We start from the raw sequence: 17,151 nt of genomic DNA on the forward strand, positions 1-17,151 counted from the left end.
CTATAGGATATCCAAGTTTTGTTTAGACTGTCACAGAAAGGTGTTGTTGCTTGTGATGTTGCTTCTATATACAGTTGCTGTTACAGGCAGCTTTTGTGTATTGTAAAATGGACTTCTGCTACAACACAGTTCTTGCACAACGGCTCTAACATGCGTTTATGGGGTATGTCACTACTGTGGGAGCTCAGCTTTGAATTTCTTGCTTGGAAGTTCTCAAGTACCATGCCAGAACTATGGGGTTTCTTTATTTCTGAAGAACAGAAGTCTCAAATTTTGCCTACTTAGAAAAGGTAGCATTTCTAGATACGAATAATCTAATGAAAAACCCTTAACTGAATCCTGTGTGTTTCATAACCTTTCTTCACTCTGGTTTTCCTAAGCTACTGCAAGTTTTCTAACTTCTGTATTAATTTTCCTGTTAGTGTTCATTTATTTTTTAAACTTTTTGCAGTGCTTCGGCTGTTTACAGCAGTGATTGAGTTCACGATGGTGTCTCTTGGTAGTTTAAGTGATGTAGGCTAACTACCAATCTAAAGCTCACATGGATAACTAGAATTGGTTTTGTTTCTCTTTAATCCATTTATATGTCACTTGTTTTTTGTGTATAATCTAGTGTTTATTAATTCCATAATTCATTTCATCCTGGGTACTTTTTTCTGTACTTGCTACTTAATGCATAATTCATTAAAACAAACAGCATTAGTCACTTGGAAGAGACACGTTAATTGGACACATGTATGTTTTTTATAAATTTGTGGAAAACTGCAGCAATAATTTTGACAGAGCTTTTTAATGGATAAAAGCAGAATGCAGGTAGTATATCATAAAAGTATTCATTTTGTTTTTGATCATTTAAACCTGTAATATATATGTTCCTCTGTTAGAAAAATAACCACTGAATTCATTCCAGTAGCTTACACAGTTTGTTGTTAATTACAATATAAAATCACTCTTTTTTTTGTTTTGCTCTACTAACAGGTTTAACATCTTGTAGGAAGTGGCTTAGGTTTGCTATTCACTTTAGTAGTTAACCAGGTGACTTGCTTGTTTTTGATTTTAGTTCCTGAATGGTTGTAGTGATTCTAGAGTAAAACTGTAGAACACTTTTTGATTAAATATTAGTTACTGTTGAGTTGAAAGTAATCTCTGATACCCCGCCCATCAACTTCCTCCCCAAGAAAATGCTTATTTCCTTTCTTTTCTTTTAGGGGTCCTGTGTCTAAACTAACCTTCAAATTGTTCCTGGCTGTTCTGTGTTCACTTATTGGTGCTTTTTTGACATTCCCTGGCTTGCGACTGGCTCAAATGCATCTGGATGCTCTGAATTTAGCAACAGAAAAAATAACACAGTAAGAGAAAATATATGCACATAGGTATATGCTACTCAGTCTTAAATCTTTAATGTCTGAAAATAAACATTCCACACTATTCCAACAAGAAGGTAGGGACTAGGATTTCTGCCGCTGCCTGCTTCTTTTATCTCCAGCAGACTTGCCACCTGCCAACTTTCTGGTCAACCTGTGCTCTGCCAGTCTTAACTTCTTTGCCTCATAACTAGAGTCCCAGTTACAGGATCATTCCTCTCCTTTCCTTCTGTGAGAACTCCACCAGGAATTGTTTGTTTACTGATGCCTTTCCCCCATCATGTCTCTTTGGAAGTTCAGATAAATGTCTGGAAGAAGGGATGCAGCTGTAGACTTTTTTCATTCACACCCCTCCCCAGCTAGAATGGCATCATGCTTTTGTTAATAAATTTAGGAGAGATCTGAGGCAAAACAAACACACAACCCCCCAAAACCTGAAAGAAAAAATAGCTTCAGAAAGGGAGTAAAGTGGAAAAATGTTTAAAGAGAATCTAAATCTCAATGAAAACTCTGTTAACAAATTTTGAAATTACAGTAGCATACAGAAATTTGTTGAAATTTTTATAACTTTAAATGAAAGTAAAATTTATTTTTTTCATTATTTCTGTGCTTCTTACATTATGATGACCCAGATATTTAATAAGGGTCAGACTTTAATACCAGTTTAAAGGAATATTTTAATTTTCAACTGCTCTTGAGTTTGGTAGTAAAATGTTTTCTCAGATTTAACTATCTTTTCAGCATTCTCTGGTTGAGGGAAAAACTCCAAATGCCTTTGATCCTGACCTTTGATATCTAATAGATGTTAATGGCATGGATGGAAGCTGTGGCATAGGCCATTGTGATTATTTAGTCTGGCCACTGCTAAGAGAATGATATTTTCTAAAATGAAAATTATTTATGCATAAACTTAGATCTTTTTTTTCCAACAAATTCCCAGCTTAAGAAATTAATCTGTGTTTAAAGAGGGTCCTCCTCTCTTGGTGAATTGTTAACTAAGTACCCTGTGATAGATTTGAGCTTATTGTAGTTTGAATACGTCCAGTTAGAACTGCAGGCTGTTGGCTTCTGTTTTATCTGCTGTTAAGTTTCTGTCTATGTGTAGGCTGTGACCAAGTCAGCTCTTAATCTATTCTTTTTGGCTAAATAAACTGCTTAGTTTTTCATTTTTACATGTATAAATATTTTAAAATTTCTTGTGCCTTTTCTGTGACTGTGCTATAATTTTCCAAAGTCTTCCTTGATCTATGGACATGAGATTCTAGGCAGAAATATGAAATATCTGAAACAGGACATCATTTAATCAACAACTGAAAGGTTAATTGATAATCACTAGTATGGGGTCGTGAAAAATAAATCTTGTCTAACAAGACAGGATTATATTCAACTGATTGTTGAAGATAACATTGTGCAGCACCGAGCAAATTATTTTCAGAAGTCTGGCAATACTTTGTCTGTTCAAGTGGAACAATATAAAACAAACAAACAAACCACTCCACTGAATGGATTAAAACTTGGTCAGACATCAGTGTAATTAAGTAATGCAATTAGAAACAAAGAAGCATCGCTGAGAGATAGCTTTGAATGGGCCTGAAGAGATCAGTATTTGCCCTTAGCAATGTGTTTTTAGCAGCGGGTAGATCATTATTGACTGTTTGCAGTAGTTTGACAGTGACTAAAGGGGAATAGTAAATGAGGATGACGTGTCATTGATACAGAGCTCTCTAATTTAGGTGCAGGAAAACAATGCCTTTTTCTGCAGTAAAATAGAAGCTCATACTTCTGCAAAAGAAAACATAGGGGACAAGCTGTAATTGCAGAATGTGAAACTTAGAGAAAACAGTTATTCCCATCCGCCAAAAATGTAAATGGTGAGCTGCTGCTTCAACAGCATGGTCAAAATGATTAAGATGATTCGTCTGTATATACAGAAAGAGTAAATGTTGGGGAAGAACGGAAAAAAAATAATCCGATGTCACTTTTAATTTTAGTAGTTTGATTTTAGTTTAGCAGCAATATGCTTCCCTGTATATGTTTTGGAGTCGTCCTAATCAATTTGTACCGTTTTCCTACACGTTCACTCATTTTCCAGAGCATACTTTGAGAGTCCTTTAGCCTTTCTCCCTCAGATAAACAGATGAGGGTTCATGCCACCATTTGGCACGTTCCAATCCATTAACCCAGTAAGGATGCCTTAAGTACCTAGAAGCTCAGGTGAAATCCTTTCACAAGTTACTGAAATGCTTTGGACTCTTCCTTGGTGCTGTCGAGTTCCCTAGCAACACTGGATAACTCTCAGTGCTTATTTCTTTATCTGAAACTAATGGTTTAAATGCTGAGGTGACATCTGAAACGCACAAACATTTTAATGGGTTTAGGAAATTTGATTGTTTGAAATCAATAGAGTCTTGTGTTTTCAGAATAACTTTGGATTATCTCATATTTTCTGTAGTATAGAACTGTCCTTGGAGATGGCTCTACAGACAAGCCAATTCTGTTAGTGAGGAAGCATTGCGTTAACAAAAACACCAGATTTACAGCACTGTAAACAGTTTCATAACTGTTTTTGTTTTATTTGGATAACACAAACTGATCGATATAGTGGGGTTCAGACTGTTCCTAGGAGTGGAATGAAGAAAGGTAGTTAATTTCAGGAAAAACTCCAGAAAAAGTCTCCACTTTCACCTTTTAAATTCTATTGTCTCTTTTGTACTCAAAGAACTCCTTTTACATTAACAGTGTGGTTTCATGCAGAGCTGTTAAAATGGAGTAGCTTTTTTTTTTTTTTTGTAGGAGTATCTTTAATTGAATGTAAATACCAAGTTTCATTTAGTCAAGGTTCCTAAGAAAATTCTTCATTAAGCTGGGTATTCTGACCTCTGAGAACTTTTTCCCCTGGTCTGCATAGATAATGGAAATTAATCTGAGTGCCTTTTTAATAAAGCAAAAAAAAATCTTAATATAGCAGCATATTTTCATAATTATCCGAGATGTTGGCTGTCTAGATTAAAACTAATAGCTACTGCAGTTTGGCATTATGCTATTGTATGGAAATTTTCAACAACTGTCTTTTACTATAGTGTGGTATAATAAAATGCATGTAGTTCTTTTGATTAGATTGTTAGAATATCTAAAATGTATTCCAAAGAGAACTTTTAAAATCACGGTCAGTGTGATTTCACAGTATGTAATATTACTGTTTTTTTGAAGTGTAAGTCATACTTCTAAATATACGGAAGTAATTTTATTAGTTATCTTTTCCCATCTATATTAAAGTTTGGATTAATCCTTGTGAATCCGTATCACCGGTTTCAACAGTATGGTAATTGTTTGCATTTAATAACATCCCCCCTTTTTTTTTTCTTCTTTCAGAACGTTGCTACATATAAACTTCTTGGCACCTCTAGTTATGGTTCTTCTGTGGGTAAAACCAATCACTAAGGACTACATTATGAACCCGCCTTTGGGCAAAGAGAGCATACCTTTGTAAGATTCCCTTTAAAAATTCTTTCTGGGGTTTTGAGGACAAAGCCGTAAGTCTAAGTAGTGCCCTGTGAAAGTTTTAGCAACGTGAAAGACTAAAAATTGAATAGCATCCTTCATTAAAGGTATTGTGGAAGTTACAGCTGAGCTCTAAAAGGCTTCTGTTGTATTAGAAGAATGAGTCACGGTGTTGAATGCTAAGGTGGTGGTTCTGAAAGAGCTGCTATCTTCTCTCATCTCTTTGGTAGAGTAAGGGGTTGTGCTTTATAGGGCTGAAATACCGCCTAGGGTTGTACTCTGGCAAGGTATCTAAGGCATCTGAAGTACACATTTGATGTATGGAACTGTGCATCTCAAAGCCTGCAGTTACCTGAAAGAGTTGCTTTTAGCATCCTGTCTTCATACTCAAATGCAAGCACTTAAGAGCTGTTACTGTTTACAAACAGATGGATACTAATTTGGATCTAATGTTGTAAAAGGGCTACTAAGAAGTAACAGTAAAGAGATAATCAGGGGTGGGAGTGAATATTACTTGTACACAATCTTCGTAACTGTGGACTGTGCATTAAGTATTTTTGACAATATGCTTGAAGCTTTCTTTATGGAAGATACGAGCAAATAACTCTGCAGCAATAGGTGACCTTTGGAAAACAGTATTACCCTTTTTTTAATCTACAGAATGTCAGAAGATACATTTGACACCATGAGGTTGTGGATTATAATCCTGTTGTGTGCTCTGCGGTTGGCTATGATGCGCAGTCATTTGCAGGCCTATCTGAATCTAGCCCAGAAAAGCGTGGATCAGATGAAAAAGGAAGCTGGCAGAATAAGTACAGTTGATTTACAAAAAATGGTAAGTGTAGTGGGACTATGGTTACATATTCAGAGAGATTGCTCTGGTCAGATTCTGTTTTTTCCTGTTTGTTGTGTTGTATTTTCATTCAGCTTTAGCTCTGGTGCCTAGACTATATTTCCTATCAGAAAAACACTGTTACTGAGAAATTCTGTAAACCAAAATATGGAGAGCTGTGTGATCTATTTTATGCAAACACGTTGTCTTAAGCTATTCATCCATTGTTGGAAGATACCTCTTCATGAAGTGTCCTTTACAATACTGTGGCAAGCATTTTGCTTCTTGGTGTATTCCTGTTCAGCATGAGAATAACCTGGGGAGTGAGTGCACAGAATGTGTGGCGATTTGTTGCTACAATATAAGGGGAGGAAGACGGGGACAGTCTGGTTTAGATAGAAGGGCAAAATACTGTTACCTAGTTCAAACTGTGATTTTTAAATTGCAGCAAAATTTAAGATAGGATAGTTATATTTCAGGATTAAATAAGACACATTCAGTTCTGTAAGGCCACCCTGAAATGTACTAGCCTAGCTACAAAATTGCCTGTCTTGATACTGTTGCAAGTAATAGGAAAGATTGGATTTTTTAAAGAAAAATAATAAAATAAACCATCAATGAATTAAGAAGGTAGAATTTGTAAGCTGTTGCATGCTGCCTGCGAAGTAAACTTTAGATTTCTAGTGTTGCATGATAGTGCTGCCTGAGGATCTTGCTGAATTGGGGTTTTATTCCGGGAGGAATATGTCATAAGACAAAGACTGTTCTTTTAGGGTCGTCACTGTTACCTATAATCCTGTCCTTGTCTCTACCAAATATCCTACGGTCATAAGAAGATGGAGTTTTTCAGATTTTTAGTTAAAAACAAAGTGACCAGTATTTGGCTTCAGAGGAACAGTTAGGAAATAGAGGTAGCAACAATTGGTTATGACAGAACTGTATGACAGAAGGCTGTCGTGAATGCACAGCTTTAGTTTTGGGAGCTTTAGTCCTATCCACAAAACAATAATGTCTTCTGTACATGGTGTTTCTTAAGTCTGTTTATCCAATACGTCTGTGTCTTCTTTTTATGAAGCCCATGGCTACTAAATAAAGTTCTGTCTTGTTTTATTAGCCATGTTTGCTTTCTCTTCTCCTGTAATTCTTGCCAGTAGTCTTTTCTACGTGTCTTACAGCAGTGATCATTACTTTTTTTTTTATCATATTCCGTCAGATATCTTACGGTATTTCTCATGATTCTTCTGTCAGTGTTTTACTGTATTTTCTTCTCATGTTAGTTTTTTGATGCTTGCTCATGTCAGAGCCCTTTGAAGTTTTGATGTGTTTCCAAAAATGTAAGGTCTACCTTCATCTTTTTTGCCACCCTGTATTCTATTCTTTTCTAAAATCCAGTTAGCTTTATTTCATTGATCGCTTGCTATCGATTTTATGACTTTTTCCCTTCTTTATTTGATCTAGTCTTTTAGGTCAATAGCTTATATAAAATATGCAATGCAACAATCTAAAGAAATAAGGAGCAGGGTGTAGGAATAACCTCAGTGGGTTTCAAAGAGCCATAATGTATATCTGAAAGAAATTCCATTTAAATGCATTGTTATTGATCATCTACTAATGACAAGTCCTCTTGTCATTGTTTTTAAAACTATAAGAACTTGCATTTGAAAAGAAACTGCAACGATAACCAAATTTTCATTTACTTTTGATGAAGCCTTGGACTGACTACTGCTTCATTCGTATAGCAGGATTTAGTCTGTAAATCACTAGGGACTTCAAAAATTAACCATATATTTAGTTTTGATTGTTGTATATTGAAATAGGAGTCTTTGAACAGTAATATGCAGTGCTCATAGGCAAAATTGTTTCTGTTAGTTTTAACAGAACATATGCTTTTAGTTATTTCCTTTCAGAGTGCCTTCTCAGGATTTGATGTATCCTGAAACAGGAGTTCATCAGCTAGGGATTTCTTTGTTAGGTCTTTTGAAGATAATACGTCACATACTGAAATAAGCTAGAAAACTTTTATGACAGCATTTATGCATAAGCGTTGTTTTTTAATAAGTTGCTTGTTTTTCCTGAATGTGTTCATAAAGGGTTGGTCTGATCACCCAGAACTCACCAATAACTTTTTTTTTTCCCAGGTGGCTCGGGTATTCTATTATCTTTGTGTAATTGCACTGCAGTATGTTGCACCATTGGTGATGCTCCTTCACACAACTCTGCTTCTGAAAACACTAGGTAGGCAAAATTTGATGAACAAAAGTGTGTTCTGTCCTCTACAGGGCTTTTGTATTTTCAGTTTACTGTGGAGAGTTAGATTGTTTGGGTACTTGTAATCCAGAAACAGGTTGTGGTTTCCAGCCATTTAAAATTTTCTGATATGTGGCTGTTAAGCTGTCCTCTTCTCTTCCAGCTTCTGACATCTGTCAATGATACGCTAATTTGTTTATTTCTGAAAAAAATGTGTAATACAACAAAGTAAGCTGTTTATTTTCATTGAAATATTCATCTTTTTCAAAGTATTTTGAATGAGCTATATAAAACACTGTTGATTTTAATTTTATGAATATATGTTAAAGGCTTTTTTTCCAGTTCTACAATCATCAGCAGTTTTTTTGAAAAGAAAATGTGAGATATAGAGTTCATTTTATTTCTGGGATATCTGATGTCACTGTGTTTCTTATGAGGGATATCTTTCACAGCTTGCAATGCAATCATGGCAATCTTTTCGCAAAATGTCAACAGAGATAGACTTTATTAGGCTGCAGTTCATCCCATCTTGAAGCAGACATCTACATATGGTAGGATTAATCATACCCAGCACTGACAGGGGTCCCAAGGCATCTGTTTCAGATGTAGATGTTAGGATGTGAAAATGTAGGATAAATCCTGCCCTAATAGCTTACTAGTATGGAAGTAATAGCTTACTAGATCGGGAAGTCATGTGGATGAATACAGTTAGTATTTACTTAATTATAATTATTTTGTTTGTGTAGAAACGTATTTAAGATGATGTATAGAGTGATACAATTAGAGGAGAACTTAAATGTAATTCTACAAAAATTCGTTACTCATTTCTTTTTAACAGGTAATTATTCTTGGGGCATCTACCCGGAACTGAATTCTGACACTCCAGTAGAAAACAATCTGCTTCCCAATTCAGTTTATTCTGAGTCTCCACCCGCTGATGGAAAGATGAAAGTAACTGTAGTACAAATAACAATGGCTTTGGGAAGCCTAAAGAATATTTTCACTCCTCTCCTGTTCCGGGGACTCCTGTCTTTCCTTACCTGGTGGGTTGCTGCTTGTCTCTTTTCTACAAGCCTTTTTGGGCTTTTCTATCACCAGTACCTGACTGTGGCATGAACAGATCAACTGATAACTACAACGTCAAATTCTAGATACAAACCCAGGTACCCAAGAGGAGATGAAGATAAAAGAAGAAAGCTATATATGAAGAGAAAACATATCAGATTTTTTTTTTAAAACTCTTCGTCTGTGTTCTCAGGGTGAATATTCTTAAAATGTTTAAAATTACAACTGGGTTTGTTATTTTTGTTACCGAGATGGTAGGTAACTAATTCAATTATAGTAACAAGACTGACATTATTGTGTGGCAGGTGTTGGTGGCATGCTGAAAAGATACAACCTCTTTGTATCTTGGTTTCCATTGAGAAGATGTCACCCTCAACAGTTTGTGTTTTAAGAATCAGCTGTCAGTGACTGAACTGCGTAAGTAGGCACTGGTTATGCTGATGATGGCTGCCTATTCAGTTAAACCTTGAAACTGAGCCATACAATGGAATATGAAAGGGGATTTTAAAAAGTTCTGTTGGATAGCTGTTGATCACTTTTCTCCATGAAAAATGAAATAATCCAACAGGACAACAGAGATACTGTATATTACAGTAAGAAAAGTTGTATAAAATTTAAATTTAACATAAGATAAACGAGTGGACCTGGCAGGTATTGCTGCCTAAATATTATGCAGAAATGCTTGCACAGTGAGGGGAATTATTAAAAAATATATATATATATATATATAAAAAAAAAAAAATACAGTCCCTGCAGTCATTTTGAAGTAATGGCCATCTGTATTGGTGCTAATATTGATCCACAGATTCCATTTGGATCTTTTAAATTTCTTCTTTTTAGGTAATAGATAAATTCCATTGAATTCACAAAATAATAGACGTAGATTAGTGACAGCATTTAAACATTTCAAAACAGTTTAATCCTGCTGACTAAGAGTGTATGTATCTGTAATGTACATATAAATATATATTATATATCAAATATATAATATATATGAAGTTACAAAATACGGAATCTTTATTTTAAATTGCTGAATGTATATTACAAGGCCATGGGAGAGGTATACATGTGTATCTAGTTAATTCAAGATCCCATTTGAAATGAAAATTAAATTTGTTGAAAGTTCAGTTGAAAGGGCTATTTGATTTTGGTGCCTCTACAAAGGTACTTAGCTATACTAAAGAACTTAAGCTATTTTGCAAGAAAAGATCAACTTCAACTGTTAATGTTAAAATACCAGCTCTGTCAGATTGTCTCCTTTAGCCAGTGTAATCTGTGTTAACTTGGCCGTATGGTAACAAATAATATCTCTCAGAAATAATATTTTTCTGTGTAATAAACAGTTATTGTAAGGAGGAGCAAAGCATTAACTTTAAAAGTTTTGCTTCAGTGGAGGGTTAGACCCTACATATCAAACTGTTGTGAAACAATGAATTACAATGTTTTAGATGTTTTGTGTAGTTGGAGAACAAAAATGGGGATTCATATGTAGTAGCTTTTTTAAAATGTTAATATTACACTGCAGAGTTCAGTGCTTTTTTTTTTTTTTTTTCAACTAATACTGGCTACTTTTCTGTTACTGTTCTTTTTCTCTTGAATTTGTGCTTTGGCATATAAGCATTTATAAATGGAAAAGCTTAAATATTTAATATGTTGCAAACCTGCCATATGGGAAAGCAGACTGTCCATGAATGCAGAAAATTCAGAATTTAAGCTGGTGATAAATCGTCTTGGTATGTTGAATGCCTTTTAAGTTATTTATTAGTTTATTAAATTGCATTTACTGATACTAGGAGAAGATTTGTGTACACCAGCTAGTACCTACTGCATGCATTTGGGATGTCTTGAAACACCTTGCATGATTCAAACGGTTTCATTGCAGTGTAGTATTTCAGTGCTATTGGTGCTGCAAGCTTTGTTTTTTCACACCGACCTTTCATAATTAACAGGGACAAAGACTCAACTGTGTGAATTAACCTAAAAAATATTTGACTTCATAGGTTCAGGTCTTGAAACACTCCTAGGAAATGTCATTCAGATGAATAGAATAACAAATTATAGCACTGGGGGAAGTATTGTATCTGTTAGTTCAAGATATATCATTAATATGAAAATTAGTAAGGTCAGCTTTTTAATTTATAGGTAGGCATCCAATATTGATGTTTTATTCTGGAGAATACTTAAACAATACAGTGCAGTTTGATTCTGATTGTGAACTTGGTCCAAAAAGCTCACTACGTGGATGAGATGTATCCTATTGCAGCAATCTGAAGGACAGGAATGAAATTCCAATACTGGAGCAGACTTAAAAATAACGTTAGATAACAGTTTCCTTTGGCATAGCTACATATTTTGAAAGCTTGTAGTTTGTAAAAGTGAACTGTAATTATATCAGCAGAGCTTTTGATGAGGAAGCACACTGTCTTACTCTTCAGGTGTCGCACAGATCACATGGAAAATATGCACTTGGATGTTGCTAGCATTAAAATCAGCACTTCTGTCCCTTGTTCCACATTTTGTTGTTCCACAGAACACGATGGACGACCTTCTGGTCAGCAATTTAATCCGAATGGGAGGTGGTCTTTCTTTGGTTTCACTTAATCATTACGTAGGTCTAGGAGGTTTACTAAAAACTAACATACAGCAATAAACATCTTTGAAATGTGACAGTGAAGCTAGAGGGAGTATATTGCCATAGCTGTGAGCAGTGCATTTTACAACTACCTGATATGCTCAAAAATGACTTTTAAAGTAAAACAGCAGCCTTGATAGTCCTTACTTCCATGAATATTATTTGAGCCTCCAAGCAGTATCTGCTCACTTGTTCAGGAAGCTCTTTTAAATCAGCAACTGGCAAATGCTTCCTCCAGTCCCTACACCCCCTCCCTGGAGAGCTTTATCAGCAGCTTGGGGTTAAAAAAGCAGCTTACAGAAATGGAAAAGCAAGTAAAACCTGTCAGAGAGGTTAGTTTTTATTCAGGATTCTTAAATACTTGCTTTTTCCTCACTGTCTACTACATTTCTGAGAGATTTTAGAAGGAAAGATTCTTCTGACAAAGAGTCAACGTGTTTTTTTTTCTTCTTCTTCCTTTTTCCTGAATTCAGAACTCTTTTTATCACTCCAGTACTGTGACTTGTTGGCCTGACACTTCTTTCCTTCGATCCACAGCTTTTTCCTACATTAACCTACACAGAAATGACATAGCTAGATTAGTTAATGTTGTTTGTATTTTGATTTTTTATTCTTTTGGTTTGGTTTTAAGTTTATTTATCATTGCAGGATAAGTCCCTTTAAATAGTTTAAATAACTCCAAAGTCCAGCTGAAATACAAACTTGCTATCAGTTGGTTAAACACTGCGCTTCTGTGATGGAAATCCCTTTAGACAAAGTTAGGATAGTGCTAAATCCAGGTCTTCCAGCAAGATTCAGGGAAACCCAAGTGTAACACTTGCTCTATTTCTGAGATTAGAGAAATTGATTAGGAAAAAGAGAGGACTGTAACAAGCCTGTTCTTCCACTTTGCAGGTGACATTCTCAGGCAGCACTTGACCTCCTTTGATACCTTCTCAAGCTTTAGGATTTTCTGGGTGTCGAAGGACCTGTGGCAAACTAATTTTTTTTTCCTCTTCCTTCATGTTGATTCTCTCGCAAGAGAATCAACAGCTAAAGTAATAATGGAGAAACAGGTATTATCAACACAAGAGAAAATCCTCGTACAGACTGATGTGTTTTAGAAAATTAATTTCTACGGCAATTGCTCTTTCCCTTCTGTTAGTTGCAAATCCTGGAAGACAAGTGAATAGAGATGTATCCTTACCTGGATTGTAAAGTCAAACTCACCAACAAACAAAAGTGCCATCAACATACATCAGCACAGTAATTAGGTAGCATAATTTCAACGTATAGAATGGGTAGTGAGTACAGAGGTTTCAAGTAACTTCAATGAAATAATCACAAGTTTGTTTACTGTGCTGTAGCTAACTACAGCTAAATGGCAACAGAGGTCTTGGATTTAATGCATAGAAAATTTAAACTATCTTAAAACCTATAGAAATCTTACAGAAGGCCCTACAAGATTAAATGCCTTGTACATTTTTATTCTTAAAAAAACTATTCTTTTGAGCACTAGTTTGTTTTTCGTGGGAGATTTTGGATGGTTTTGAAAAGTTATACTTTCAGTTTTGCCATTTGACACAATTTGTGTATGTTAGCCACAAAAAAATCATCCCACAGATAATTTTGTCCCTACAAAGTAACTAGAATGTTGTGGCTGTGACTGAAGAATTAAGTGCACAGTAAAAATGGGAAATCATGAAGGGAAGTAAGGCCAGAGAAAATAGGATTTCTCTTGGAGAAATCTTTCTTTTATGGCTAAGCAAAATCTTAACAGCGGAGGGCAAAAGCAGGTCATTTGGATTTTAAGTGAAATACTAAAGGTAAATGTTTACCGTTATGAGTAAATAAGACTTTCTTCCAGTACCTGCAGCCCAAGTCCTAAATCCCAAATGATGATTTAAGAACAATATTTTGACCTTGCTGTTAGTTGCTCAGAGCTTCTAGACAACAGGTATTGAAACCAAATAACCTGATCTAGCCGAGCAAGCTGATGCAGAGTAGTCAGTCTGTGCTGCAGAGTGATTTCTTGAAAGGTCTGCCATGCTTTCTGTCTTTGGCAGTGCACGTACTAAAATCGACGGTGTATCTAATCTTCATTCTCAATACTAGACAGAAGAGTTTTCACTCTGTGGAAGAGATAGTGAGACCAACATGTTATTTAAAGGCTGCTGTTACTGAAGTCTGTATATGCTGCACTTTTTCAGGGTTCTTGCTGTGGATTGCCTGGAAAGTTATGCTGAGCTGCACACTGTTTTGCATGCCAGTGTGTTTGTGTTTTTATTACTTTGGTTTCAGTGGCATTTTTAATGGAAATTATTTTTAATCCTGTTACCATGGAACATCTTTGCATTTGTCATTAATACCAGTGCCTGCAACTAGAAGTCAAATACTTCTACACTCAATTTTTTTTTTAAAACTTGGTGTCCAGGCTGGAGTGCTAACACATACACACTTTTATATTGATTTGTGGAATCCACCTGTAAATACCAAACTTCTTTCACATCATCACAACATCAATCCAGAATAAGGGAGGAAGTCCAGGTTGGCAGTATTTCAACATATTGTGACTCTGCTATTAAAACAAACAAACAAACAAAAAACAACTAGGTTTTACAAGTAGCTTTTTACAAACTCTTTAGTAGTAGGCCGTTTTTATTTAATTTATTATGCTGATGAGTTTTTTTTTAAGCCTGGCTTAAAATATCTTCTGCTAAAGTCAGCCTTTGTTCTCTTTTCCTTTGTTCACTTTCTCTGTTCACAAATCAAATTTTGCTTCCCATGTATATTTTAATTTTCAAGAATGTATATTTAAAGTATTTTTGATAAAAAGCCAGGACAACAATAAACACTCCAAAAATTTTACTTCATAAGGTACAGTTCACACCCATGTCATGACATGATAACAAATGTTTTTAGTTTTCCCTGTCTTCAGTCATTCCTTTGTCCTGTTGTTAACACTCTACATGTTCTTAGTTTGTAAGGTTTTCTAGGAAGAATACATGGAGCAATATTTCGTAATAGTGATCTTAGGAAACTTTGTCTGATGTTTCAGTCATTCCATTTATGTGAGCCAATATTAATGTAAACATGCTATCAAATAATCTAAGCCTAAAAATTCTCATAGATAAACTTGTTACAGATTGCACAAGGAGCATCCTCCAAGTTGTAAATACTTTAAATTAATGTCTCTGTTGCTGGGACCAGACATAAATTCAGTGCTGTTGCTTTGTTAAGAGTCTTTAAGAAAAAAGCACATAATACTGCCTACACTACAACAAACCTCAGAGTAGAGGTCTCCCCATCCTTCATTTCAGTATTTGCCAAATGGACAAGGCTCTGATATTATTTATGTACATTTTAGCTTCCTACGTCTGCTAAATTACTGATACAAGGTGATTTTTATAGTTAGAGCTTTGTAAGTATTATGATTGGCATGGTTCACACTGAAGGTGGTATTAGATGACAGTTGCATTACATAGACCTCCTGACCAGTGTTGCATCACCTGCGTCAAAACAAATTATTGCATTTGCTCTGTGCATTAGGGGTTCGTTGGGACTTACGGACAGGAGAGTGCAGCACAAGTTGGAAAAGCTGAAGAGTATTTGAGGTTTTGTTGGCTTTTTTCTTCCTTTCCTTTCCTTTTTTTTTTTTTGTTTAAAGTCAGTGTGGATAATACCTAGGTGCAATTACTACAAATAATAAACAGTGTACAGAAACATTGCATTCTTTTTGTGCACCATAGACTGAAGTGCCTAAACATGGGTGGTCTGTAAAAGGCATGCTTAAAATTTGTTGCATCTACTTTTCTGCTTATTTTGCTAAATAATAGAAGGTCAGCTTTTGGAAAGAAAATGCAAGGACTGCTAGTCCTAAAAAGGGGATATACTATAAAATTATTTCCATAAAGCTTTTGTTATGTAGAATGTCTGTGTGTTTGTAAACGTTATTAAACACTGGAGGCAAATAAGATTTTGTAGAAATCTTTTCCATTTGCATTACTTCAGTGATATTCTAACAGCTTTGCCTACCACCTGATTGGTAATGTAACACCCCACTGCCACGTATACATTATTTTCTTCCTTTTTTATGATTGAAGGAAGGGATGTGTGCGCAACTTTGAAACAGTATAACAAAAGTTTTTTAGTGACACCCTTGATATTGCTTACGCCCCAATTCTGCAGCAAACTTTGGCCAGGTAAGTAGTTCTGCCTGAGTTCAGAAAGACTGCACTGAGGTTCGCCACATCCTTGTGGATTTGGGGTACAGGGAGTACAAGAGAAGCTGCATTGTAACGTGGCTGTCTGGGACCGAGCAAAGAAAATGCACGAGTTCTGTGTACCAATTTCACAGAGTGCTTTCGGGGTATAGAATAGTAAAGTCATCCTTACCTGTAAGCTAGTTCCCTGCCTCTGAGCGTGGTGAGCACTGAAGGTGAAACAAGACTAGTCATATTCAGCAGGCGGACGGGGGAAAGTGAAGGAACAGTAGGTGCCTATCCCTGAGTTAATTATGCACCCTAAATGTGAAGTGCTTGTAAACTGAAACGGTGTTACTGGTTTAAATCTACCAAAGGAAGCCTTCCTCCAAGGAAGCCTTATGAAACCATTTTGAGCTTTTAGCTCTAAAAAGTGGCTTTAGCAACCTATACTGTATGTAGTACACTGTTTGGGAACGCTTCCTCCAGTAAGTGTGCTAAATGCTTCCTTACACTGTGTGTAAGAAATTGTTGCTTATTATTTGACTGTGGAGCATTTACTAATCTGTCTTTACAAAGTCTTGTTTGGTAAGTCTTAGTATGTATGTGGCAGCATTTTATTAACGTCGAAATAGTAAGAATTGGTTTGTCATCTAAAAACCTAAATCCTTTAACATCAATAAATGCTGCTAAGTGAAAAAAGATTATACTTTCTTGTTCCCCTAGTCATTCTGGAGAGATGTTATATATATTTTTTTTAGTAATGCACACATTCATAAATTTGTATTTATGAGGTACTAGTGGTAATACCACAGCAAATCTAAGAGGAACTGTGATACCTGCTGTATATCAACTGCCCCATCAACTTGCTTGCATTTGTAAAGCATTGATCCGTATGAGACATTTATTGTCTACTACAGTGATGCTGATATAGTATTTTAGTATCCCTACGTGTACTCTGCATGTCTTGCATTTGTGGACTGTAGAAGGATAAATTGTTTTACAGTACTTACTCTAGATTTAAAAACCAAATCCATTATTTTATATAGTATTTCCCACATCCAAAATAGGACAATTTCTAAAGCCAAAGATCAATAAATGTTTATTGTCTTATCAGTGTGGTTTTTTCCTATTTTGATTAATACATCCCATTCGTTATGAACTCGTACAAAATCTCCAGGTTTGATGAGAAACGTGGTAACCAAACTTTATCCACTCAGTTTCTGTACTAGCCTATATTATCTTTTTTAGAAATACTTGTGTTGATTTTTTTCCCCCTCCTTGCTTGGGGTGCAGCAGAATAATCACTTTTTTCCAGTATAGATACAG

General features: G+C 35.5%; 1 protein-coding gene across 3 annotated transcripts in view; it reads left to right on the forward strand.

The window, feature by feature from the left end:
- TMEM161B (transmembrane protein 161B) overlaps positions 1-16,938 on the forward strand; it is a 41,266-nt gene extending 24,328 nt beyond the window's left edge. For 2 of the 3 annotated variants that reach the window (XM_048055026.2, XM_066987868.1), the window contains 5 exons: positions 1,209-1,349; positions 4,737-4,850; positions 5,526-5,700; positions 7,836-7,932; positions 8,783-16,938. In XM_048055026.2, coding sequence (XP_047910983.1) covers positions 1,209-1,349; positions 4,737-4,850; positions 5,526-5,700; positions 7,836-7,932; positions 8,783-9,060 — 805 coding nt within the window. In that variant the 3' untranslated portion in view covers positions 9,061-16,938. The remainder of the gene's footprint in view (positions 1-1,208; positions 1,350-4,736; positions 4,851-5,525; positions 5,701-7,835; positions 7,933-8,782) is intronic. The other variant, XM_048055027.2, reaches the window with a different exon arrangement.
- Positions 16,939-17,151: the final 213 nt, after the last annotated feature.

Source organism: Anser cygnoides, chromosome Z (assembly GCF_040182565.1).
Source record: "Anser cygnoides isolate HZ-2024a breed goose chromosome Z, Taihu_goose_T2T_genome, whole genome shotgun sequence".
In the NCBI taxonomy this organism is placed as follows: domain Eukaryota; kingdom Metazoa; phylum Chordata; class Aves; order Anseriformes; family Anatidae; genus Anser; species Anser cygnoides.